At 25.2% G+C, this 26,555-nt stretch overlaps 1 protein-coding gene and 1 long non-coding RNA gene across 2 annotated transcripts; one reads left to right on the top strand and one right to left on the bottom strand.

Annotated features, from left to right (window-relative positions):
- Positions 1-5,927: 5,927 nt before the first annotated feature.
- LOC135144955 (uncharacterized) lies at positions 5,928-7,674 on the top strand. Its single transcript, XR_010283273.1, has 4 exons — positions 5,928-6,032; positions 7,267-7,357; positions 7,432-7,503; positions 7,554-7,674. It is a non-coding gene; the product is annotated as an uncharacterized LOC135144955 (long non-coding RNA).
- Positions 7,675-21,242: 13,568 nt separating this feature from the next.
- Positions 21,243-26,125, bottom strand: LOC135144917 (uncharacterized; the record flags this gene model as incomplete). Its single annotated transcript, XM_064077046.1, has 6 exons — positions 21,243-21,308; positions 22,273-22,364; positions 23,517-23,657; positions 24,547-24,611; positions 25,901-25,979; positions 26,046-26,125. Coding segments are annotated over 6 exons (515 nt in total), but the record flags the coding sequence as incomplete, so codon positions are not given.
- Positions 26,126-26,555: the final 430 nt, after the last annotated feature.

Raw genomic sequence — 26,555 nt, 5'->3', positions numbered from 1 at the left:
AGCTTGTTTGTTGCGTCTGCAGAAGTAATCGTCAGTAGTTTGTCGCATTGTTATTCCTTAATGGCATTATGAGAGGTAGTGGTTGGAAAAAGCGTAATTGTATATATATTCAAGGTAAGAATAGATGTGTAGAAATTTATTAGACAGTATATTTGACATAGAGTAAATAGACTGTTACACATACCACTACATATTCTACCAAAAAAAACAAAGAGCAGGAAAATTTAGATATCCTGCGGTTTGTCTTCTATAATGTTAACTTGCTTAAGAAATAAATGCTCGTAACCAGCAGTATTATCAAAGACAAATGCGTTGACCATAATTAGGGTGCAAGAGTATTTTACTACAAACGCAATTTATTTCACTTTTTTTTACATAGCAATGGGTTAAGTGCGTGGACTGAAGCTAAGGTAGTCCCTCGTCGGTGTGACCACCCAAGAATTTGACTAGGCAGGGGATTGTACAGTGCATCTTAACGAAGAGATCTGATTTTCTCAGCATAATAGTTAGCCTCCCTTGTCGGCACCAGTTAGGAAATCTTTCCGAGTTTCGGTTAACGTTGTAGATGTCTCCGTAATAATAAGGGGTTGTTTATAAAGACGTAAACTGCAATGTCCGGCAAGTGCGACGCCGGTGTGAGAACTCGTCGGGTATGAAATGCCCTACATGCACATCGCGAAGAGCGAGATGAAAACAGAGAGCCTTGCAAAACAACAACTGTGAATTAAACCTATGACGAGGCACAATGCCAATTCTCACTCGAAACATGCGTCTAGGTAGAAAGGACGCGGATATTATAGAGTGCTAACGGGACACTTAATGCACAAAATTTGCGTAGCGTTGAAGGCTTTGTCAATGTATAGAAAGACACCCTAGTGAATCTCCTAATTTGAAGTTCCCAGTTGTTGACTCAAGCAAAAAGTTGTTGTGTCAACGAGTGAACCTCTTCAATATTCATATTCTGGAAGCGATTAGAGTAGAATAGTTCTACAGTTTTGCCAATTGCTGAAAGTAGGTGGTGAGGCCCACGAAGTTTTGGGTTGCCACATAACAGTGGCTATATTCAATAGTCTTGGGGAGGAGCCAAGCGACATGGCAAAGATTATAAATCAGGTGATGGTTAACCACCGAAAGCGACAACTTTTTAAGGATGTTAAGAATGATGGTGGAGCCGAGTGCTTTCTCTCGCAAAGTGCAGAGACGATTTCCTCAGCATTCCTCTGTAACAGCGGCTAAGCATGTCAATAACCAGCGTTAACAAATTAGGTTACTGTCTTTCTCTACTAAGAAACTACTTTGGCAGTTTTCAATAAAACTTAATTTTTGTAAAGAAAATTGCCGGAGAAATATATTTGTTGTAATCCTTCTTTAAAAAGCTTCTTTAGTAATTAAAAAACAGTATGAAGGCAAAAAAGTTTATTTTTCTAAATTTTCAAATTTTTATCGTTAATTTTTTTATCAATATTAACTATTGAATTTAGAAAGTTCAAGCGGTATTCTTTCCAAGTATTATCATTAACGTTATTAATTTCTGAAACTAGTTGGTTATGTAATTGTAAAGCGTATTCATTAAATTTATTAATTTGTGGATTTGAAAGAAATTGAAACTGACAAGTTGAGGGTTCAAAGAAACTTTCGATTGCTTTCACCAACTTTTCTTTTAAATTAATTTCAGTTGATTCCATAAATGCTTCAAATAAAGACTCGCAAAATCTTGAATTTTGAAGTTTATATAGAAAAGCAGAGTTTGGTGAAGCAAAATATTTCTATAAGCAGAATTTTAGTTGATAAATAGTAATATTAATTAATAATACTCTAAAATAATAATAAAATATAAAAATACCTGGTTTTATAAAAAATTAATGCTTTATTGTAAAATGTATTACCTCTTCTTCATAAATATCCCTTAATAGGTCAATAAATTTAACTTTGGATTTCATTCTTGCGCATTTAAATATTCGATTGAGTAATTTTATTGACAACCGCTGGACGAATTTTTTTTGAAGAGGAAGATTTCCGCGTAAAATTGCTCCAAGCGCAAAGAACAGGTGATCGGACTTGTTATTATTAAAATTATGGCAACTTTTGAAATCGACACCAATTTTAAAAATTAATTGATTAAGAAGTGAGTATAATATAAGGGACCCGTCTAAATTTTGAATGGTTTTTTGGACAACAGGGTTACTAAAAAGTTAAGATTTAAAAAATTATTTACTTAAGGAGGTTAGATAACGAAATTTTGTTTATTTTTTTGTAAAAAAATTTAAAGTACTTCTGCGCTGCAGAGCCTATTGCCTGGGAGGCCAAGATTTTTTGGTTTAAGGAAAACCGATTATCTTTAAGAAGATTAAAAAGAAGTTCTATGCCTCCAAAATAATTAAAGTGGACGGCAACGTCAAAATGGTTAAGAGCATCAACTAAATCTGAATGTTAAAGGCATATAAGAACATGGGGGCAACTCTTATTATTTACTCAAAATAGTTACATTTTAAAATTTTATTAATAATGGCATCATTTTCACTCCACAAAGAAGAAGACCACTGGAGCCTAACATTTTCTGCGTTTAAATTATGTGAACTCCTTTGAATAATACTTTTTACAAGATTATTCTAGGAATTCCACATTAAAAATAAAAATAGTTGGTTTCGTTTAAAGATCGTTAACCTCTTGTAATATAATATATTTTAATTTAGTAGAAACTTCGCTTAATGCCTTAATTATAAAAATGTTAAGAGATTATTTTTTTAAGAGAAAAAGTGGAAAAGTTGAATAATAACCGAAGTGGTAACTACGCTAATGGCATTTTCCCCACATGTTTCTTTAAAATTTTCAGTAATACAAGAACAAAAATGTTTGTATAATAGCCAAAACACCTTTTATATGCTTTGATGTCGAGAGTGCCAAATTTCTATTTCGTTTCATAGCAAAACTAACTTGAAAGCTAACTGGGTTAGTTTGTCCATAGGATACTTTTTGCAATTCCAAACTTGGAACAAAAACTTCATCCTTTGTGTTCTTTTTTATCATCTTATTTGTTTATAATAAAAGAAATTAACGGCTTTAATTAAAATTTTAGTAAATCCTAATTTAACCTTTGGAGGTTCGCTATTATTTTCAGTTCCAAATAATGTAACTTTTAGCGCTTGATTCAACTGAAGGAAACAGCCAAAGTTTATAAACCATGTGAGCATCATCATTTAGGTTTAAAATTGAAGGACAGAAATTTACGGTATAGAAGACAATATATATTTAAATCATTTTGACAAAAAAGGCGACTGAGCTAAACAGTTACTTTAATAGTGTATAGCGGAAGATTTTTTATTTCCCGTTATATTAAGGTTTTTTAAACATTAATTAGCTTAAGATAAGTTCCCATCTTTGGAGAGCAAAAAAGGAAATAATAAAAAGATTTTTTTCCAATAGGAATTTAATCCTAGTTATTAGAAATAATCGATGGTCCATATTATTATTTACGGCTAAATTTGAAGGGTTGCTTAACTTTTTAAGATTGTACTAAGATTGAGCACTACTGACTTTAGAAGTTTAAACCAAGTATATTATATGTCAAAACATAATGCATTACAAAACTTATAATAAAAGTTCTTCAGGTGGCGAAATAATTTTTTTAGTGTAGCCTAAAGGTTTACAGATAATATAATTACCCAAACTTGTCATAAAATGGTACAAGTATAAAACTTTTCCGTGGCAAGTACAGGGTCCGCAGTTATTATTAAAATATTCATCTCTAAATAGTATTATACGTGGATTTTTTAGTAGAAAAGTCAAACATAAATTTTCATAAGTTAAACTGGATAAGGCTAAAGTGAAGTATAAAAGTAGATTGTGTTTTGTATGATGCCCATTTCAAAATTACCTATCTCACCACATGTAATTTAGTACTACGGATTTTATAAAAATCATTTTTAATTTGTTATCAGTAAATAATATTTATTTATTATTATATAATTACATCGAAGTTAAAAAAAAAGATTACATTGATACATATTTATAAGCTCAGTATAATTACTTTTATAATATTTTCTTACATGAACCCACAGGAGTTTGCACTTCAGTTAAAGTTCCCTTAAGGTTAAAGAGTGATCGCCCAATCAAGAATATTCCTTTTACCATAATATTTTAATTTTTGTTTTTAGCCCCCATCTTTATTTACATCCACTTTATATACTTAAATAAAAATTTTACAGGTGTCTTTATAATTAACAAAGGTTCCTAAATTTAAAACACTGGGCTTTTTATAACTTTTTATCGTGCGTTTAAGGTAGCAACAACACTTAATTAAAGTAACAAGTTTTCATGGAATACGTTAATACAGTCAAAAGATAGAGGTAGAGAAGAAATGTAGTGAAAAATTCACTCTACTTTTACTTTATAATAGAATGAAATAGTTATCAAGTACATCATTAGAAACTTTTACGAAAGGTTGAGAAATTTTTATGCCTAATATAACAAAAAAAAAAATAAGTAAAAAATAAATTTTTTTCTAACAATTGATGCTTGGAGCTTTCGCTTTCTTATTTTTGTTCTTGTTTTTTGTAATTTTCAATTGTGTAGTATACTTTTTAATTATTAGGTAACGTTTGATATATAAGGTTATCTACTGTAATTAAGGTATTTCACTAAAATGAAGTCTGTCGTTAGGCCGGTTGCATAGATACAGCTAATAACTATTAATGCTGTAGATAATAAATTAAAACGAAGAATAGCCTACTTTTGTATACTGAAAACTCGGAATAATAACATAAATATACATATATAAAAGACCATTACTAACTTTTATAAAACGGTCATCAGGCCCCTATAAAATTTATTCGTCAAAAAACTGACAAACTTTCATCTTTCAAAAGTTAAGTTCCAAAGTTAGCTAAATATTTAATTACCCGTACTAGGTTTATTTGCTTCGCAGCGCCCATTTTAAGAAAACTGAAATATCGTAGATGAATAAATGTAAATCTAAAAGGAGCAGTAGAACTTTAAAAAAATCAAAACTAACACAAGTAGCTAAATTTTTACGTTAACCTTTAACACTATTATAAGTTGAACCTGTAAATTACTTTAAAAGTAATCCAGTTCTTCTTTTCATATCGTAAAACATAAAAAACATTGGTTTAATTTAATAAATGAAGAATCTAAACAATTCGATAAGCTAAATAAATTAAATGATATAGGAATAGACTTGAAAATTTCAATATTTGGTCTTTATAAGGTAAATATTTTTTTTGAGCTCTTTTTATAGATTGCAAAAGTCTAGTTACGTTATAGAGTTTGCGAAGCTTCCTAACAGCAAAGTTAATCGTATCTCCTTCACGACAAACAGTAGGCAACACTTAGATATTTGTAAATAATAGTGTGTTAACTATTATCCTTTTACCTTCCTTTTTTACTTGAAAAAAAGAACACTTGCAGACTAACAAATAAAAAATAAAGTAGTTCCTAGGAAGGCCGGTTTAAAATAAGATATAAAGAGATATAGTAAATAAAGATTTAACTAAGGCTAAAATTAATTAAAGTATGTACTTAAAATAAAAATGCTATATAAAAAATAATTAAGCATAAATCTCTTTATTGCGAACTAAAATACGTTTATTTAATATTTGAGATTTTTTGCAAGTTATAAAGTAAAACCTCCTCTTATATATATTCATTTATTGTTTCTAGCTTCGTAAGCATTAATTCAACTATACATTCAACCGTAAACACCAATATTATCGTTTTAAACTTATTTAACTCCTTTGATATTCGCAATTACATTTTAACAATTGTTTAATACAACCCCCCTTTAATTATAACCAAAACTAAAGCGTGATTAGCATGCCCCAAAAGTACGCACGCTAGCAAACCGACCCACTTGGTGTACTAGATTTTCGTCTATAGTAAAACTTATTAGATTAGACAAGGTTAGCCTTCAGGCTGCTTCGTGTTTTGAGTGAACTGTCACTTTTTGAAATAAAAAGAGATTAAAGGCACCGACCTCAAGTTTTTAGTTTTTAGACTTATTAACAAAATTTAGAATGGTATTTTTTATATAGTGACCTTGTTCGATTCTATATTTAAAAATTAACCGAAGATCTATAAGTACAGTTTGTAGTTTACTTTACTTTACTTTATCGTTACGAATTTATATTTTTTAAGTTGTTTCTTAAAAGTACATTATTATATTTTTAAAAGCTCTCCCTTTTTATAATTACACAAAATCAATATTATATTTTTATTAACCTATATTTATCTAAGTATATGTATCATCTAAAATGATAATACCTTTACTTTTTAAAGGTTTTTTTGCTCTAATATTTTGAAAGTTATGTTTTTTTTTCAAAATTTAGCCATATTTTAAATGAAAGTTTTATATCTGCACTAAAATGTTACTCTTTATTTTTATAAAAATCTTATATTTTTATAACGTAGTTAGCATAATGTTAAGTTCTTATTTACATAATGCAATAGTCTATTGTTGACTACAATATTATAAACATATAATACTCTTCTCCGCTTTATATTTATTTGTTTTATTTATAGATGGAAACTTAATTCACACGAAACTAATCTTATCAATTAATTTATTCGTGTTTAGCATTATGCAAAGTAACTTTAATATTAAAAATATCTTATAAAGTTTCTTTAATTATTTCTTGTTATTTTATTACTCTGTTTTTGCTTTTATTGAAAAGTTACGATGTAAAAAACTACTGTTGTCTCATATATTTATTAAGTTTAAATAAAGTTTAAATTAGTATATTATTATTAATAATAATATATATAATTGTTTAATAATTTATTTTAATTTTTTAACCAATGACAATTAATTATTTTTATTTTTAAAATTTTTTTTAAGTACTATTTTATTTTGAGGTAATGCTATAACAACTATAATATTTATAAGTATAAATTTTTAAATTAATTTTTTTTAAAATTTTTTAATCTTTTCAAGAGTTTTTTTTATTGCAGTTATAAGTTTATTAAGATAATAATTTTTAACTTTTTTTAAAGCTGAAAATTTAACTTTATTTATTAAATTGAACAATACGCGTAAACTTTTTGTATGGTTTTTTGTTATAATTTTTAATTGTTTTCTAGTATAGTCTATAAAAAATAAATAACTTTTCATACATCGTTGTAACATATCATAAATTATTTAAAAAATATTGGATTATATAAAGTATATGTATTTTTGTAATAACATTATAAATCTACAATAGTTAAAAAATAAGTATTTATAACTCATTAACTGGTAAACGCCAAACCTTGTAGTCTGCAGATCATAAAAAACGAGAAAACATTGTTGATATGTCCAAATTTTTGGATAAGTCAATACGTGTAAAATTCCAAGGGGGAAGAGAAGGTGAAGATTTATTTCCTTTTTCAATAATTTTTTTATAACGATTAAATTAAATTATTTAATTTTTTTTTAAAAAGTTATTGGTGTACTAAAAGGGCAAGATCCTTTATTAAATTTAGTACTTGATAACGCAGAGGAATTATTACATGGTTAAGCTTTTTCTATATATTTTATCTTAAAATTATGTTATATTAAGTAGATCCGGAAGATTTCAGCATTTTATTAGAAGAACGGCGCTCGCTGGGCCTTGTTGTTTGTAGAGGCACAGCAGTTGTTTTAATTTGTCCTACCGAAGGAATGGAGGAGATTACCAATCCCTTTGTACAGGAAGAAGAAGTAGAATAATAAAATTAAAATATTAAAAATTTGAAATTAAAATATTGAACTATAGTTAGAAATACCTAACAAATAAATATTTTCAGTCATCTTAACTTTATTTGAGTATATTAGAAAAGCATAATTTTTAATAACAAGAAAGTTTGAAACAATTAAATAACTTTAAATTAAAGTACAAGATTAAAATTTTATGGTAAAAAAAAAGTTAAATAAACAACTCAGTAATATCTTTTCTATAACTTTTCTCAATAATTTTTGTATAACTGCTTAATGGTGACATCGCGTTAGAAAAATTACAAACATTTTATGCAACTGTGATTCATGCTAGTGTTTCCCAAAGTAAATTTTATATAATAACTTTATAAATCAGTAAAAGTTTACGCTTGACTAGTAAAAAAGTCAGCAGGATTTAAAATAATTATCCTTAAAAACTTATTTAGCACAGTTATTAATTACTAAAATAATTATATAAGTTTAACCTTGAAATCTGTTCAATCTAAATTTAAGCAAAAATTATAAAACTGATGTAGTGGATAGTTATTTAAGCATTCTTTAACGGTGAAAGTATAATTAACGTAAGTGTTTGCTAGAATGTAGTCATAAAATATATTATGTAGAATTAAGTTTATAAAGTTTATATGTAATTTCATTTATGCAAAATAAGAAAATGCGTAGCGAACAAAACTTATAAGGTAATATTTTGCTGCTATTAAGAAAAACATGCACGTTCACGTTAAAAAAATCACGCAATACTGTTTAAAAAAAATTTTATTTCCAAAGTTTGCGTCGTTGTAAAGACGGAGAGGAAGGGTAAATTTATAATTATTACCGAGTTCTGAGCCTAACACATGGCGAGAAAGCAAAAAATATATCGCAGATACGACAATAAGCTGCGGATATCGCTAAATATATAATTTTTTCTTTAAAATAATTATTCACAAATAACAAAAGCTTAGAATAGAGTAGAACGGTATAAGAAGCTTTATGCAAAACTTTTTAAAAACAGCAAGGTTACATCGTACCACTGAGGCCTTATGAAAACGAGGCATGTATGTAAGTTATTAATATGAAATAACTACTGCATCATAATGCTAACGATAATAGTAACAAAGGAATACTTTATAGACGCTTTCTGTTTAGCTTCTTATCCGCTTTACTTAATTAAAAATAGTGTATATCAATATATTTGGAAACTTCGCTCTTTTATAAAGACTACTGCTAAATTGTATATATTGAGTATAGTATATTTTTTGAGATAATACACAACTTATACACGGTTACTCTAATCTCCTTAATAATTTTCCTTTTTACGTTATACAATGTAGAGCCATCAAAGTTACTAAATAACAAAAATAGTGAAAAATTGAAAAAAAAATATATTTCAAATTAAAAAGTAAAATATCCTAAATTAAACTTTTATCTTCATTGGAAATTCTCCTATGCTTAAGAAATTTTTAGTAATAACAATTATAGTTTCAAAAGCGCAATTAGTAGTTATAAAAAGTATTGTGATAAAGGGTTTTCATACTCTTTAATGCTTTTCAAAATATAAGAATAAAAAAACTTAATAATATTTTGATGTCAACTTTTTATATGTATAAAGGAAAAGAACTATATAAGTGGATAGTATAAAAAAGGTCAACAAGTTAATGTTATCGCAGTTATTTCTTTAAATTAAGATTTTATTTGTTTTAAAATTTGTTAGTAAAATAAATGATATACTTATTTACAGCATAACATCTCCTTGTTAACGTAGAATTAATACGCAGATAGCTCTATATAAAACTCGTTTCTTCTCTTTACCTTTTAATTTTTTTTTTTTTAAAAGTATATTAATAGTGAGCAGTTATTTAATACACTGTGCAGAAAGTAAATAAGAAAAATATAAGGGAAAAGAGAGCAAATTTTTCATAACTATAACTACCTTAAAAAGTAAATTTTTTTATATCACTAAATTTACACAAATTTCATGTTATTATAATTATTTAAAACAAGGAATGAAAGTATTTAATCGCAAAAAATTCTAGATTACAAAAAAATAAAAAATCAAGCAGGATGCGTATTGTAAATGTCCAATGATTTGTCAGTAATTAGTCATTTTATGGTACTGGTTAAACCATGTAAGAAAATATGTAGGACATAACGTGAAACCTTACTTTTTATATTTCACTTTAGAAGTAGCTAACGTACATCTGTACTCAAGTTATTTATTTATCTTCTGTTTTACTAATAATTAAAAAATAACTATCATATTATTAAATTAAAAATCTTCAGGAATTTTTTTTTAAGCGCGTATAAACTATTGTCTTCAAAAAGATATTTTAAAATAAAAAATTCTATAATGCGGTGCGCCTGCTTATAGGTGTAATAAATTAAATAATTTAAATATAATGTAGTAAGCATATTCAAAAGAGTAACGTAAAGCCTCATAACGGGGACCAAAATTAACTGATAGAAAACCGACAGTTACCTGAAATAGTGATATTATAACAATAATATTGACCACATAAAAAACTATATTGTTAATAGTGTTTCAGTACTTTTTCCAATAATTGCCAGCATACAGGCCTTTATAAATCATGCAGTGTTAGGTAAACAAATAACAAGTGGATGTACAATTATGATAAACAATGTTACTTATGGGCGCATACTTCCCGTTCAAGGTCTTAAAAAAAAATTCTACAACTGCTACATATTTGATTATAAAAAAAATGTTATTAATTAAAAAGAAAATTGGTTTAACAAATAATAATTGTTACATTTCCATAAAAATTCGTTAATTTTTTCAATTACGCCAAGTAAACCTTGCATATTTAACGTATACCTTTTTTCCTACATAGTAAAAAAGTTACTTAGTTATCTATTAGTTTTTGAAAATGTTTATAACATAGTATAGAGTTACCGTAGTAAGTTAAGTAGTTAAAAAACTTCGTCTAAACTTTGGCAGTAAAGTATGTTTTGTATATTAAGCGAAAGGATTAAGGTTTATAGACTCGAGCATTTCTTTATTCATCTCATAGTCACTCAGTTTATTGTCTTGAAGGCTCCACGGGCGTGAATTAGTATAATCTCTCCTTCACTCTTAGACCCCAATTCCTTTTATTTAAAACTTTCGTTTCACTCTTTGATTAAAAAAAAATTTCTTAAACCATATATGTTTAATAATTATAATATATTACTAACAATCATGTAAGCCCGTAGGCGGGTTTACTGGTAATCCTGTTAGTTAATTTAACTAACTAGCTATTAGAATGCTACTGGATTAGGTTAAGCACCAGTTAGCTTTTAATAAAAAATTGTCTCACGGTGTACCCTATATACTTTACGCGTTTATTAGATGATAATACATTATATACCACAAAGGGTTTCAAAACTAAAGTGAGCGAATCAGCACTTTTAACAATATCATAGAAGTCTCCAGGACACCCACCAAACGCATTTTGGCGTTGTAAGTAATTGTAAGGATATAAAATGAGGCAGGTACAATCTCCTTTGAGATTTGTGAAAAACAAATCTTTATTTTAAAAGCGAAAAACTAATCTTTTTTAATTAATATAAAAGGAAAAAAAGAAGTTCAAGGTAAATAACACCAAAATCGTAAGTTAGTTCATATTATAGATCTTAAAAAAATACTCTACCCAATTGTTTAAAAGTCATTGGTTGTTACAGATTTGTTTGTATACTTCCAAATTAATTAAAAAGTAAGTGCTCAAAGTAGAAACCTATAAAAAAACTGTATTCGAGAAAATAGTTAAACCTTTTTATAAGCGTGAGATATGTATTAATCACGGTTACCAATAAAATACATAAGATCATGTTTTATTTAATGTTAGCAAATTAAACAAATACTTAGTATAACCGACTTACAATTCACCTAGTACATTACACTTTGATAAAAACTTTAGTAATCACTGGTTTTATCTAACCAAAAAGAATAAATGAATTCATAATTATAAAGAGTGGTTGCCCCGTCTATCTTTATATTAAAATTTATTAATCGTAAGGGCGACAAGCGAGGCTGTTAAAGTTTTTTTTTAAAAAAGGATACAAAAATTAAAAAGTAACTCCAGGAAAAATACAACCTAAATGTCGAAATTTTTATGGTTAATTTAAATATGTAATAATACTATTAAAACTTGTCAAATCTCTTTCAGATTGTCAAAAAAATTAACAACTGTTATACGTGTACAGCGAGCAAGTAGTGATCGCTTCTAAAAAAATTATTATATTTAAATCATTTTTTACTTGTTTAAAGAAAATAATTTTTTAACGTAAGCCAATATAGCTTTAAAAAAATTTATCCTATTGCGTTTCGGTTAAACCCCTTTCCAAAAATTAAAAAACGCACTTTTGTAATGGTATTAACACTGTGATTATTTGCTGCTTCACACTATATTTTGTAGTTACTATAAAAGTGAAAAATTTAATTGCAAATTGTAGAAAAACTGAAAAAAAAATTATAGATTTTATTATTTCTTATAAAACTAATAATTGATAATTAATACATGAGCATTAAAAAAAATAACAGTAAAACAATTTTTTCCACACGTCAACAAACTGTTTAAACTTTATAATAAAATATGTCCGTAAAAAAATATAAATGCACTTTCTTACTAAGAAGCAAATTTAACCACGTTTATATAAAACGCTTTACTCAGCAAATTTTGGAAACAGGCAAAAATGATTAATGTGATAATCATACTTTTTTAAGAAAATAAAAAAATGCGAAAATTTTAGGAAAATAACTCAGCAAATAAAAAAAAACCAAAATTATTCTAATCCATTTAAATTAAAATCTACCAAATTAACTTTTCAATTGGCTGATTAATTTTTTTTCTTATTGTCATTTTTTTTTTTGCATTATAAATATTATTTGGGTAAGCGATGGTTCACTGGTATCCTTTCTTCGTGTTTCCCCGTGCATTTTTTTAACTACCGAGCGCGCTAAGTCCTTTTCTAGGTCTTTTTATTAATTTTTGAGATATGGATTCCGTTCTACAGCGCCAAGATATTTTTGATATTCATTTTCCGGAATTTTATATGCACGATCATTTATTAGATGCTTCAATAAATGACATTTTTCCTTATTCTGAAACAAGTGTTGATCGCGATTTTACTCCACCCAGTACACCGCCCGTGTTAAGTTCGCAGAAGGGTATTGATAGCGCAATTATGGAATTTTCTTGGGAAGATTTATCATCTGGGGGTTCTCTTTTTCTTAGTGATAAACCGGACTTAGACAAAGTTAATCTAGATGCTCCTATCACTCAAACAAATGCTTTTGAACAGTTTGTTGGAAGTGGTACTGACCAAATTAATGTCGCTAGTATTGAGAATTATAACTCTAACGGAGGTGTTAGCGATAAGCTTAGCAATAAGGTTGAGTTACTTCAGTTTAAAGGAAATCTTAACTCTTTAGAAAAAGAAAGCAATTCTTTTTTTTCTTTTTATTCTGCTGGTGGAGAAACTTTTAGTAGTTTATTTAAAGAAACTTTTGAAAAAGACTACAGTATAAAAGCTTTTTCTGAGCCGACCTCGCCGCTTAATACTAGTAATATTTTACAAAGCGAGCTTATGGACCCCCTTACTTTCGGTCCTCATTTGATTTATCGCACTCAATCTTTCTGTGATTTAGATGAAGCCTCTAAAAGCACCTCTAAAAGCACCTCTAAAAGCTACGCCAATGTTAATGTCAGTGACACTAATAATGTTAGTGAAAACAATTCAGAAAACTTGAAGAGGCATATAGAATTACAAGCAGACTTTCCTGACTCTGGAAAAGTAATCAAAGAGGATGAAGTTATGAACCACAACAATTTTTTGGCTAACAACGATGGGAGTTTGCTTGATTATAAAACCTTCGGGGAGGTATCGAGCTTACTATGCAATAACACCAAAAGTTTTGGTAAAATTAGTAAACTACGCAGATCATTAAAGAAAAAAACTGCTTCAGAAGATACGCCTTTGAAACTCACTACACCTGACTACTGCATTACTTCGAAGAATAATAAAACTGTTGATCCTTGCAAACAGCGGCCTCCCACTCCTAGGCAGCGTAGTATTCCATTGACCAAGGATGAGCGCGAGGCAAAAAGACGCAGTCATAATGTTTTGGAGAAGCGTCGCCGCGAAGATATGCGATGTGTTTTTGATGATTTGAAAGAAACCCTTTTACAGGGAATAACTGCTTTTGTACGCAACAGTAAAGATCAAGATAAGAGTTTTTATGTTAATGAACCTATTTTATCCTCTGTTTCGCTTTCTTTAAAAATTAACAGCTCTCAGCTTCAAGTTTTACGTTCTGCAGCAGAGTACATTAAGTACATAAAAGTTAATTACACAAAGGCTGTAGAAATGCGAGAATTTATAAAATCTGAGAATTTACTTCTTACAATTAGGCTTAATAATCTTTTAGAAGAAAAATCGAAAGTATCTTTATAGTTTACCTGATTTTTATTAGAATGTAATAAAGTTATTATGAAAGTGTTTTAATAATTTATTTTTGGCATAATTAAATGTTTATAACCTTTATATTAAAATATTTATTTAAGCTTAATAACTTAAAGTGAATTTTATCCAGAGGGGTACTTCTGAATTTCGCGCTTTGTTGTCAATCAAATATTTGCAAAATTAATTGTCACATTTTACTTCTATAAAAGTTTTATTGTATTACTTTCCAAAGTAAAAAGTAGCTATTTTTAATATGGTAGGTTAAAGTTACTTAATAACTATCATAGAATGTTTAGCGATTTTGATTTCGTTGATATTGCATATACTTTAACAAAAAACACATCTATTAGTGCATCAACATGACTAGGTGCTTTTTACGTGAAAACTAAAGATACATGAAACTAATAAAACTGGGCAAAACTAAGCAAAGAAGAAAAGAATGAAATCTATGAATTAAGAACTGTAAAAGTTATATTACTAAACATAAAAATTATAAAAATAAGGTGAATTTTATATAGGTAAACGTCCTATTTTAAAAATAAAAGAAGCTACTAGGGAAGATAAGGTTGTGGACAAACATTAAAATTTATGGATATAGATGGTTAAGCAACACGAAGAATAAGAGTAATGCATAACAACTATACCAGTAATATCGTGAGAAAATGCATATTCGGCTATGTATTGAATTATCTTAAATTAATAGGTTTTTTATATTGGCTGAAGTGCATTTTTGTATGATAAAACAGTTAATTATCTCCGAACTAAAAATAATTAGACTAAATTTGATCTTATTTGATAATCTTATAACATAAGAGAGCAATTAAAAAGTTATTGATTATCTCTATTATACGGTATAAAATTTTCCTGATGAAAAATTATTGAGAACTTTACTGTGAATCTACAGCACCACAGTAAACTTCAAATTGTGGTACTTAACTTTTTTTCTGTGTGGGTGCAGCCAATAAACGCATAAGAAGAGACTTGAAAAATTTACTAATAAACTAGGTCTATTATTTCAAAGCCGATAGGGAATTAAAAAATAATATTTTAGTGCTAGCTGGAAAGAGAAATAAATAAAGGAAGCTAATAATCAAAGTTAAGTTACTACTTAACTGCATTTTTTCAGTCAATAGCTTGTTATTTCTTTCTTTCTCATTACTTGTGTGAGACGCAAATTTAATCGAGAAACACAATGAATTATAACAGAAAACAACATGGTAGACATTAAAAGAAGCCTTCATTAGATTTGCAGATTCTACTTGTAAACGTTCTGCATTGTTTAGTTTTTCTATAATTCTACCTTATTAGATGACCAAAATATTTACGTGGTGTGGTTCATAAATTCTGGGTCTCCCTAATTAAATATAAACGCGCGGATATTTTAGTTCCTAATTACATTATATCTCAGTAGCTGGGGAAAAAAATTCATCCATATGCCTGTTCAAACATCTAAGTAATAATTAACCAAGTTGCAAAAATGTTTAGGCTAGAAGTAAGATCAATAATTAAGTTTTTTACTTAAGAGGGCATTAAACCTACAGAAATTAAACGTTTGCGTAATGTTTATGACGATTCTTCGCCGTGATCATCACGCTGAAAAAATGTTTAAAGCTTTCCCGCAGAAGTGACCGTTCCGGATAATATTAAATTTGTTGAAGTGGTACGAGGTGATCGCTGTATGAAGACCAAGGAGACTGCAATATACCACACTTATTCGAATTCTTCACGACCATTTACCTATCACAAAGGTAAGCACAAGATGGATGCCTAAACTTCTTCCTTCACCCTAAAAAAACGTGTATATTGCTGTCGTGAAATTTTAAAGCATTGCCATGGTAATGAGAAAAAAGTAATTGGTCCATTTTCACAGGAGACATAACTCTGGTTCTTTACTATGAATCTTGACGAAAAGAGAATTTACTGGATCGGCGTTGTCGCATCGAGCGGCTACTAAAATAATATCAACAAAAAATTATGGCCACCATCTTCTGGGATATTAAGGACATATTTCGATGGTGGCTTTTAAGGAGTGGCACATCCCTCATACGCAATTTATTACACAAACTGCTCGATGTTATCAAAGAAAGACGTAGCACACTTGAGGTGCCGGCTTTCGCAAAACAGTGCTCAGGTTTTAACCTCTGCAGTTGCTAATGCTGCAGTTCTTGAGCGTGGATTTATTGAGTTGAACCTTCCGCCTTACAGTTCAGGTCTGGACCCCAGCGACTATTTTCTTTTTGCAAAACTGGAACGTGGCTTAAGGGGTAACTTTACGAAGATAGAGAAGTAAAACCTGCTTTTATGCACATATTGAAAACAAACTTTAGACTATTTTTATGGGGGTTCAGAGGAGTTAAATTTCTAATGTGTTGAAAAGCGATCTTGACAAATAATAAAATCTTTTTGGATTATTGTCGTTGTTAATATGCTTAGGCCGGATCATACCATGTAAATTGTACATAATTTTTGAAGAAAACGAAAATAATATTGTAAAATACTGAAAAAGTAAAATTTATAAAGATCGAGTAAGCATGGTCCAATAGCTCATGTTTAGTACCTGGTGCTGGAGAAATGTAATAGTATTAAGTGAATTTTTAGTTATCAATATAATAGTTGTAAATTTTAATTTTTCTCTTTTTACTTTTGTTAACTTGAAAAGTTTTAGAGTTCAAAACTTTTGTAATAAACTTTTTAAGTTTCGGCTCGAATTTTTAGTACTCGCTACCTTTATTTATTTTTTATCGGGAAACAAAATTTGCGTTTCACATAAGCCGTAAGAAAAAAAAAAGCAAGCTGTTTGTTTGAAAAGATGCAATTCAGAAGTAACCTGGGTTGCCTTTGATATGTCTTTTTTAATTTATTTTCCTTAAAAAATTGAAACGTTACATTTATTTTTTTTTTTGCTTTTGTTACCATAAACATTTACAGCTCAATCGCCAAACATTGCTGTTTTCGATTAAACTTTTTTTTTATTCGTATTTTACACCGTTACTTTTACTTTTAATACAAAAAGCTATAAAGTTCTCAAAGCTTTCTTGTTTAAAAAACTTTTGAAAGGTTTTTTAAATGTTAGCTTTAAAGTAAAAAGTTAATTTTAAGCTTTAAATACTATTTTGTGTTAATGACCTTTTAACTCTAATAAAGAGCTAAAAAGCAACAAATAAAAGTTACGACAGGGATAACAGCGTAAGTTTTCTTTTAAGACCTTATTGAATTGGGAGTTAGTAATCTTTAATTTTTAATTAGTATATAAATTTCTATTCTTTTAGACATGTATGAACTTTTTTACTGTATTTGGAAAAGTATTGCTTTTAGTTTTTACCATTGCAAATTCCATACATGAGGATACATCTCAGCTCATGCTAGAGTAAATTATGCATTAAATTAGTAAAGGTGATTAATTGAAAAGCAAACACTGACTCCTGAGAATATACACTAAAAAGTTGGTTTATTTTTTAATAAAAGCCTATGACATATCCCGTATGCTAATTTTTTTAGATGTTATGTTTATCAAAATTCGAAAACAGGCTTAAAAAGATATGTAGTTTTTATCATAATAGTGATAACAGTTTGAATTTGAGTCCGCTACATTGTAACTCCTGAAGATTTTTACTAGTAATACTAGATTTTATATTAAGGTTGATGAAACTAAATTTTATTTATTATTGTGCTCTTATTATTAATAATATGCTTTTATAAATCTCTGCTTAATATCGTGCTTATGTAAAAAATAAATTAAAAAAATTTACATTTATTAATTGTATAATCTAAAACTTATCATATCTTTATTAAAAAAAGTATAAACTGAGTGCTTCCAAAGATTACTTACTATTATCATAAAGTTTTATAAATAAGTTTAGAGGAAGCTCCGTTAAGGGCCCCGGTAAGGAGATTGGAAAAATTTAAAAATTTTTTAATAGTAATTTCATTTTATTCGAGTTCTTAAAATGTTAATAATCAGGCTGGTCTAAACTAAATTATTTCTGCATGGCAACCCTGTCGGGCTACAGCTTTACTCGTTCTTGAAATAATAAGAACATAAATTTTACAAAAAACCAAGGATATAGTTTGTCTAAACTCTACTATTTCTACACGGCAGGTCCAAAAATTATATTTTCTTTTTTAAATATTTTAGAACTAATAAAAACTTTTTAAGAGAAGCCTTTAAAATAGCTGGTTTCAATTGTATAATTTTTGCACGACAACTTTGTCGGTCCAAAAAGTTACTAAATTCTAAATATAAAAGCGTTGATCATGCAATTAAGCAATTTAAGGAATTAATAATATAATTATATTAGAGGTATAAATCAGTTCTAAATGCAACAAAAAAAAAACATTTTTAAAAAAATGTAAAGCCTCTTAATCATGTAAACCAGATACTTCTTCTCAATTTACAGTAAGCAAAAATTTGTTATTAAATAGAAAATAATTATATATATTATACGAAAAGCAACGACAGGCGAAAATGCTGATCTTTTTTTTTCTGTCTCCCTCAGCATTTTTTTTTAAAAACAATATTAAGTTATCTTACCATTAAATAACTTTTATTATACTAATAATGTTACTTATACTATAACAAAGTTGTGTTCTTTGATACAAATATATTAAGCATTGCAAGCTTGGCGTGGTATCAATTTTAAGATGAAAAAAACGGTTCCTTTTTTTTAAAATGTTACTGAAATTTATTGACAAACTTGCGGTTGTAAAAGAAATCATTTATAAACTGTCAAAGGCGATACTAAACGTTTTAGATACATTAGTAGGATGACACCTTTAAGCCATTTTATTTAAGTTAATAGAAAATTTAAACTTTTATTCATTTCGTCTTCTTTCAATATCAAATATTTATGAGTAAGAAAAAAGTTTATTTTTTAAAAAATTTTAATTTAAGGGTGAGAGAGGCAAATTTACCATTTTTATTCTAAATAAGTTTTATTTAAAAATTTTAAAAATATAAGTTTATTTGGACTATTGATATTTTCTTTAGATTCTTTCTTAGTTTTATTATGTGAAACAAAAAATAGTATATTGATATAAGGCATACTATTTAAGCTGAATATTCTCCGGTGGTTCTATCTAATTTCTTAATATGATATGTATCAAAAAATACTATTTCAAGATCGCTCCTTCTTTTTAAAAGTATTATTATTTTATTTATAGTTTATTTGTTTAACAAACTAAATAAAAGTTAAAAGTTTCAATGTTTCTGGTTTTTTTTTTATTTTTTTGATATTTTATTTTTTGATATATTTATATTTATAATGTATTAGGGGTTATTTACATAAAAACTAATTTTATTTTATTTATTGTCAATTAAAACGATCGCTTGCAGTGTTCTTGTATATTATATATTTAATTTATTTATTTGTCGTTTTGACATTACAGTCGTTAGTCGTTACTTCTGCTAGAACTTAACCCCTTGCGGTTACTGGTAACTGTGTTTTAACACTTATCACCTAGGTTCCATGTGCAAGCGTAAGTCAATGGAAATTGACCCTAAACAACAAGTTCGGTCTAAGGTTGAATACTATGTTCTAACGGATTAGACAGCAATCAACAAAACATAATAAAGTGATAAATTTAGTTACCATTGAATGTAAAATAAATCTATTTTGAGCCCCAGAGTTTTGCTCGTTAAAGGGTTAAACTGCTTATTCTAAATCCCTACATTACGGAGGGGGTTGAGGAGGGTAGCCTCCTTTCCCAGTTGAGGCCTCTCGGGTCATATCTCATAATATAAGGACAGCGATGTCTTTACGATTTAAGAGTTTTAACACACCCCCCACACCTATAAAAAAAAAAATTTAAAATATTATAATGATGTCATAAAAGTTCTAAAGACGTTTCAATAGTCGGGATTCTAAGATAGGCCCAAAAAAAGTTTAGGTAGTTTATATCCTAAAAAATGTGCTGGCTATAGTTCAAGGTGTTTGTAATTAAATTGTTGGGTGTTCTTCACATTGTTACGACAAAATTTTAATAAATAAATTTAATATAATTAATACATCTATTTGCATAAAAATTGTTTGTATTAATTTAAAAAATTATTTACTTTGTAAATATTTTGATTATCGTAATTATTTTTGGTAAATTTAAATAAAGGATAAATGTTTTTACTAAGATGGAAAAATTATTTTATTTGTTTTAAATAAATTTATAAAATTTAATCTAACTTGTAAATAATTTGTTTGTATAGAAATTATTTTATATAAATTAAAATAATTGCTTAAATTTTTTTACTACGCTAAAAAGACTTTTATCTACTTAGAGGTTCTACAAATTTTAAATTTTATATAAACTTAATTTACAATAGTAATTCTCTTGTATAACATAAAGTAAATGCTTAAATAAATTTACTACCATGGCAAGTTATTTAAGCTACGACGATTTTTCAGCTTTAATTCATCAATTTCATATAAATTTAATTGGCAAATATAAATTATTTTAAAAATAATTTTATTTTGTATAAAAATTGTTTTATATAGATAAATAAAAAATTTAATTCAATTCGTAAATAATTTGACATAGAAATTGGTTTATATAAATTTAAATAAAAGCTTAAATTCTTTTACTACGATGGAAAGATTATTTTATCTACTTCAAGTTTCCCCCGCTTAAATTTTATATAAATTTAAAGAAATTTAACATCGGGAAACAGAAGGTATAGTAAATGTCTCATATAACAGAAAGTGAATGCTTAATTAAATTAACTACGACGGCGAATTAATTTAGCTATGGCGAAGTTCCCGCATTATTTATTATCAATTTAATGAAATTTACTTAACAAATTTAAGTTAAAAAAATTTGTTTGTAGAGAAACTGTTTTATATAAATTTAAAAAAAAAATTATTTCAATTTGTAAAATAAGTGGAATGTATAGAAGTTGGTTCATATAAATTTGAGTAAACCTTATTTTCATTTTACTACGCCAAAAAGATCATCTTTTCCTATTCTAATACGCAACATTTACTAAATTAAATTAAAACTAATTTTGAATTAAATTCAAAATTATAATCCAAAAAAAAATTAAATTGTTCATCTTTTTATTAATAAGCCAAACACTGTTTGGAATTAACTTCAAAAAAAATTTAATTCAAAATTCCGGTAACTTTACATAAATCCGTACGTTGAGCGTCCAGCTCTTTGCTTCGAGCGACAAGAAGCCCAACTAAATTTTTAAAGTAAATTTAGATTAGAAAATTAATTTCCTTTTTTTAATAAAAAAGAATATAATTTGAGAAAAAAAAATTATAATTAACTTTTTTTATTAAAAAAAATTTGGAAATCATAAAATTTGTTGTCTTTTCATTAGTAATAAAATATAAAAATCGAAGTAAAAATTAATTTCTTTTTCTATTAAAAATAATTAATAATTATAATATAAATTCGAAATGAAATCAAAAATATAGATAAGAATCGAAATTAAAGAATAGCAGTTTTTTAAAAAAATAAGTAACTAATAATATAACTCGAATCCAAAATTCGAAATTAACTACTTTTTTCAAAATTATAATAATAAAATTATTTAAATTCGAGTAAAATTAGATATTATAATTAGAACTGAAATTTATATTTTCAAAAAATGATAAATTATAATAAAAAAATAATTTAATTTAAAAATTTAAAATTAATTAGTTTTTCAAATTATAATAATAATAAATAAAAAAATAATATAATTTAAATTTAAAATATAAAATTAACTATTTTTTTGAAATAAATATATAATAATAGTAAATAAAAATAATAATATAACATTTATGAAAATAATTATTATTAATTTTTATTTATAAAAAATAATAAATAATAAATTTAAATCGAAATAATTTAGAATCAAAAATTAAATTAAATTTTTCTTTTTCAAAGTATTAACAATAATAATAACAATGTAATTTAAAATTATAGTAAAAATTTATTTCTTTATTTTTCAAAAGAAACAAAAAATAATTAAATTAAATTCGAGATGAAAGTAAATAAAATAAATTAAAATCAAAACTCAAAATTATTTTTTTTAAAATAATAATAATAATAATTAATAATAATAATAATAATAATAATAATAATAATAATAATAATAATAATAATAATAATAATAATAATAATAATAATAATAATAATAATAATAATAATAATACTGTTCTTCTAAAGCTTCGGCATTCCTTTTGGCCTGCGAAGCCAAAAAAGTAATTTGGTGCTTTCGCTTCTGAATTCCAGAACCAACGCTTAACTTTTATAAAAAAATAATAAAAACTTTTTCATATATACTAATATATATAACGAGATATACAAGAAAATATAATAAATATAATAAAAATAATAGATATATAAAATTAATATTTAAATTTTTTGTATTAATAATAATAAATATCTAGAAATATACAAAAAAAATATAATAAATATAATTAAATTTATAGAAATAATAAATAAAAAATAAAAAACAATAAAAAACTAATAAATACAATAAAAAGTTTTTACAGTAATAGTAATTTAAAATAAAAATAGAAATAAGTATAAATTATTAATAATATAATATAAAAGTAAATATAATAATAATATAAAAAAAATGAAGTATAAAAAAAGTTATTAATAAAAAAAAAATAAGAAACAAAACAAGTTCTTTAGGTAATAAAAAAAATATGTAACTAAATAAGCTTTTTACTGTGAAAAATAATATATAAAAAGTTATTACTAATTAAAAAATAATAAATAAATAAATAACTTTTTACAAAATATGTAACAAAATATATAAATAAATTTTTTTATAACTATAAATAAAAAGGAAAACTTTTTATTGTAAAAAAATTATTAAAAAATAAATTGATAAAAAAAACTTATTTCTTTATAAATAATAAAAAGAAAATTATTTACTATAAATAAATATAAAAGATTTTACTATTAATAAAAATATACATATAAAAAAACTTTTTATATTTTATACGAATACTTAGAAAATAGATATATATAAATTGTAACTCTAAATAAAAAGGAAAACTTTTAAATGAAAATAAGTATTAAAAAAATTCTTTTTGCTATAAAAAATAAAAAAGTTTTTAGTATTAGTAAAAATAAAAAAAATTATATAAAATATTTTATAACTGTAAATAAATAAAAAATCTTTTCTTATAAGATAATATAAAAATAAATAAATATAAAAAAAAACTTTTTTTTCTATAAAAATATAAGTTATTTTTTATTTTTAGTTATTTTTATAATTAATATTGTTTTCTTTTGTATTTCTAAATAATTTTTTTATATCTTTCAATCAAAGTTGAGAAATAAAAAATATTTTAAAATATTTTTAATTTTTTTTAATTTTTCTACTATAAAACAATAAAATATATAAATAAAACTAAATAAAGATAATAAAAAGTAAAATTACCATCACGCTTAACGGGGCTTTCGGCTTTTCATGACCGTGAAGTTGAAGCCATTTTCGATTTTCTTCAAGCCGAATCGAATCATCAAAGTCAATAAGCTGGATGTTTTGAGGATGATTTTTTCCAAAAAGTTTTCTTAAACTCTTTTTTTATAAAATTTATTAATAGTATTCACTATTTTATATAATAAAACTTTTTTTTTACTATAAAAAGCGATAACCAAAAATGAACCACTCAAATAAAATATAAATGGCGCCAATCAATTACCTTATAAATAAATCAAGCTAATAATAACCAATAAAATTAGTTTTCACAGAATTATAACAAAATAAATAAGCTAATAAAAATAAAGTAATAGGGCAAATCAATAACAAAATATTTTATAAAAAGATAAAATATAAGTGACAAACAGTAAAACTTAATAAACTTTTATTAAAACAATTTGTTTTTTTATTTTTAAACTATTTTTTATTTAACAAATATATATATATAATTATGTAAAGTATTATCAAGAGAAAACTAAAAATGCATGTGTAAAAAAATATTTAATAAGAAAGTATTATAGTAAAATTTGGTATAATTTTTAAAAAAAAGATTTCTAATAAGGTAACGATAATAATATTAAAAGTAGATAAAAAGTTTATTAGTAAAAATTTTAATATAATGTTTATACTAAAATTTAATAAATATTTTACAATATTATTATTTTCAGTACAGAAAAAAAAGTTTTATAAAGTTAAAAGAAAACTTTTTATTAAGATCTTTAACAATTCATTTATAAAATAAGAATAATTTTATTATCACGTGGAACTTTTAATAATAGTATATAAAAAAAACAACTTTGTAAAAGAAAAACTTTATATATATAAAGTTTGAATTTGTTTGTAAATATGTACAAAAGCAGTGAATTCTAAAAATAAGTATAAAACTTTAATATAATAATAATAATAATAATAATAATAATAATAATAATAATAATAATAATAATAATAATAATAATAATAACAATAATAAAAAGTTGCAAAATAGTACATCATCGTGAGTACTTCCGGGTACGTGCAGGGTTACGGGCTCTTCTGCTACCGGTCGAAAAAACCCTTCAAATTGTATGATATTATTTTAACGTGCTTGAAAATAATAAAAGATTTATAAATCATTTCATTGGCTACTTTTCCTTATAATTATTTAAAAATTATTAAACAATATTTTTCCATGCAAAAACAAATAATTTTAACCAATAAAAATTTAAATAGTATTTAATTATTTATTAATAGTTTTAAATAATAAAATTTTTTGATGACCAATTTTTTAATGATATAAAAAATAATAGTAATAATTGAAGTGATAATTCTTATAATAATAATAATAAAAATAATAATACATTATAATGATAACAAAGTAAAGTGAACTATAATATGCACCGCTACCACGTGGAAACAAAACGAAGTTTTTTATTGGTGAAAGCGACTGTTTTACTTTTAAATCTTCAAAAAGTAAAGAAATAATGTGAAAATTTTTATACAAAAAAAAAATTAAATTTTAATTTTTTTTTTATAGTTCAAATTTTATAAAAATTTACCAAGTTAATTTTTATAAGAATTATAAAATAAAAATAAAAGTCAACTACCAAAATATGTAAGAAAAAGTAATAAAAACAAAATTAAATTCATAATTAAAATATATAATTTAAAAATTTATGTAAATCTTTAGTCAATCATAAATATTTATAATTTAATATAAAAATTTCAGTATTTTCCAAAATATTTACTTCAATAATTTTTAATATCCATAATAACAAAAACTTTATAAAAAACTAAAATTCAAATAAAAATTAAATTAAAATAGTTTTAACATCCTTAAAACATTTATAAACGCCTAAAATTTAAATAAAAGTCTTATAAGTTTACAATAGTGAAATCTTGAAATCCATCACAATTTATAAAAAAGAGAATCCATAAAAAATATTTTGAAATAAAAACAAAATCTCGATTCATAATTAAAACTTCCTTCTTCGTAGTACATAAAAAAAATTAATTATAAATATACATAATTTAATAATTTCTTACTTAATAGTAATAATATTTCAAGCTATAATAAAAGTTTTTTTAAAAAAATTATTTTAAAAAAAAAAAATTCAGATTTCTTTTTCTTAAAGCAAAAATAATTTAAAATTTTGAAGTTAAAATAGCAGATAACAATAACTACTCTACAGAATTTTAAATAAAATAGGTTAGGTTAGATTAAACGATTTTAAATAATTAATTTTTTTTTTAAAAAAAATAAGAGTAATTTTAATTTTTTATTATTTCAAGGTAAAACGTTAAAAATTATTTATTTATTTATTCAATTATACTAGTTTTATATAAAGATTTAAAAAATTAAAAACCGGCTTGGGGATAAGGTGCAGTAAAACTTTCCTCTTTCACTTCTGAAATCTCAGCTTTATTACTTTCCAAAGATGTTAACTTTTTATTTTATAAAAAATAGAAAATAGAAAAAAAAATTGAATTAGATCTTAAAAAAAAAAAAACTTCATTTTCTTGGCTAAAAACTTCGTCTTTATGCTTTTTATTTAATACATTTTTTGTTATAGCAATTCTCTTATGTGTGTCTGAATTTAAATTTGTAAGAATAAATAATATAAAAGGAATTTCAGAAAAGTAAATTACTAGCTACTTTTAAAGATCCACTTTTAGGTAAAGGAAGAAGAGAAGTCAAACTTACTTCTTTAGAAAAGTAATTTTTTTTTAATGGGACGCCACTACGTTTTAATTACAACACCTTTTATAAATAAAAACTTTACATAGTTAATTATAAACCTTTCTTCATCTGAAGAATCAAAATCTTTATTTGTAAGACTAATATATATTTTCTTTTTTTCTTTACGATTTCCAGTTATTTTTATTTCCCCATCATCATCAGAAGAGGAAGAATAATAATCTCCAACCAAGGACATTTTTGTTTGGAGTTATAATGGAAAATCCATAGGTTGTGTAGCCTTGAAAACAGCTCACGTTGTTAGCAGGTCCGCAAAGTTTGCT

Source organism: Zophobas morio, unplaced genomic scaffold (assembly GCF_036711695.1).
Source record: "Zophobas morio isolate AGI-343-1 ecotype UQ-CSIRO unplaced genomic scaffold, CSIRO_AGI_Zmor_V1 ptg000113l, whole genome shotgun sequence".
Lineage (NCBI taxonomy): Eukaryota > Metazoa > Arthropoda > Insecta > Coleoptera > Tenebrionidae > Zophobas > Zophobas morio.
This window is presented reverse-complemented; position numbering and strand designations above follow the sequence as displayed.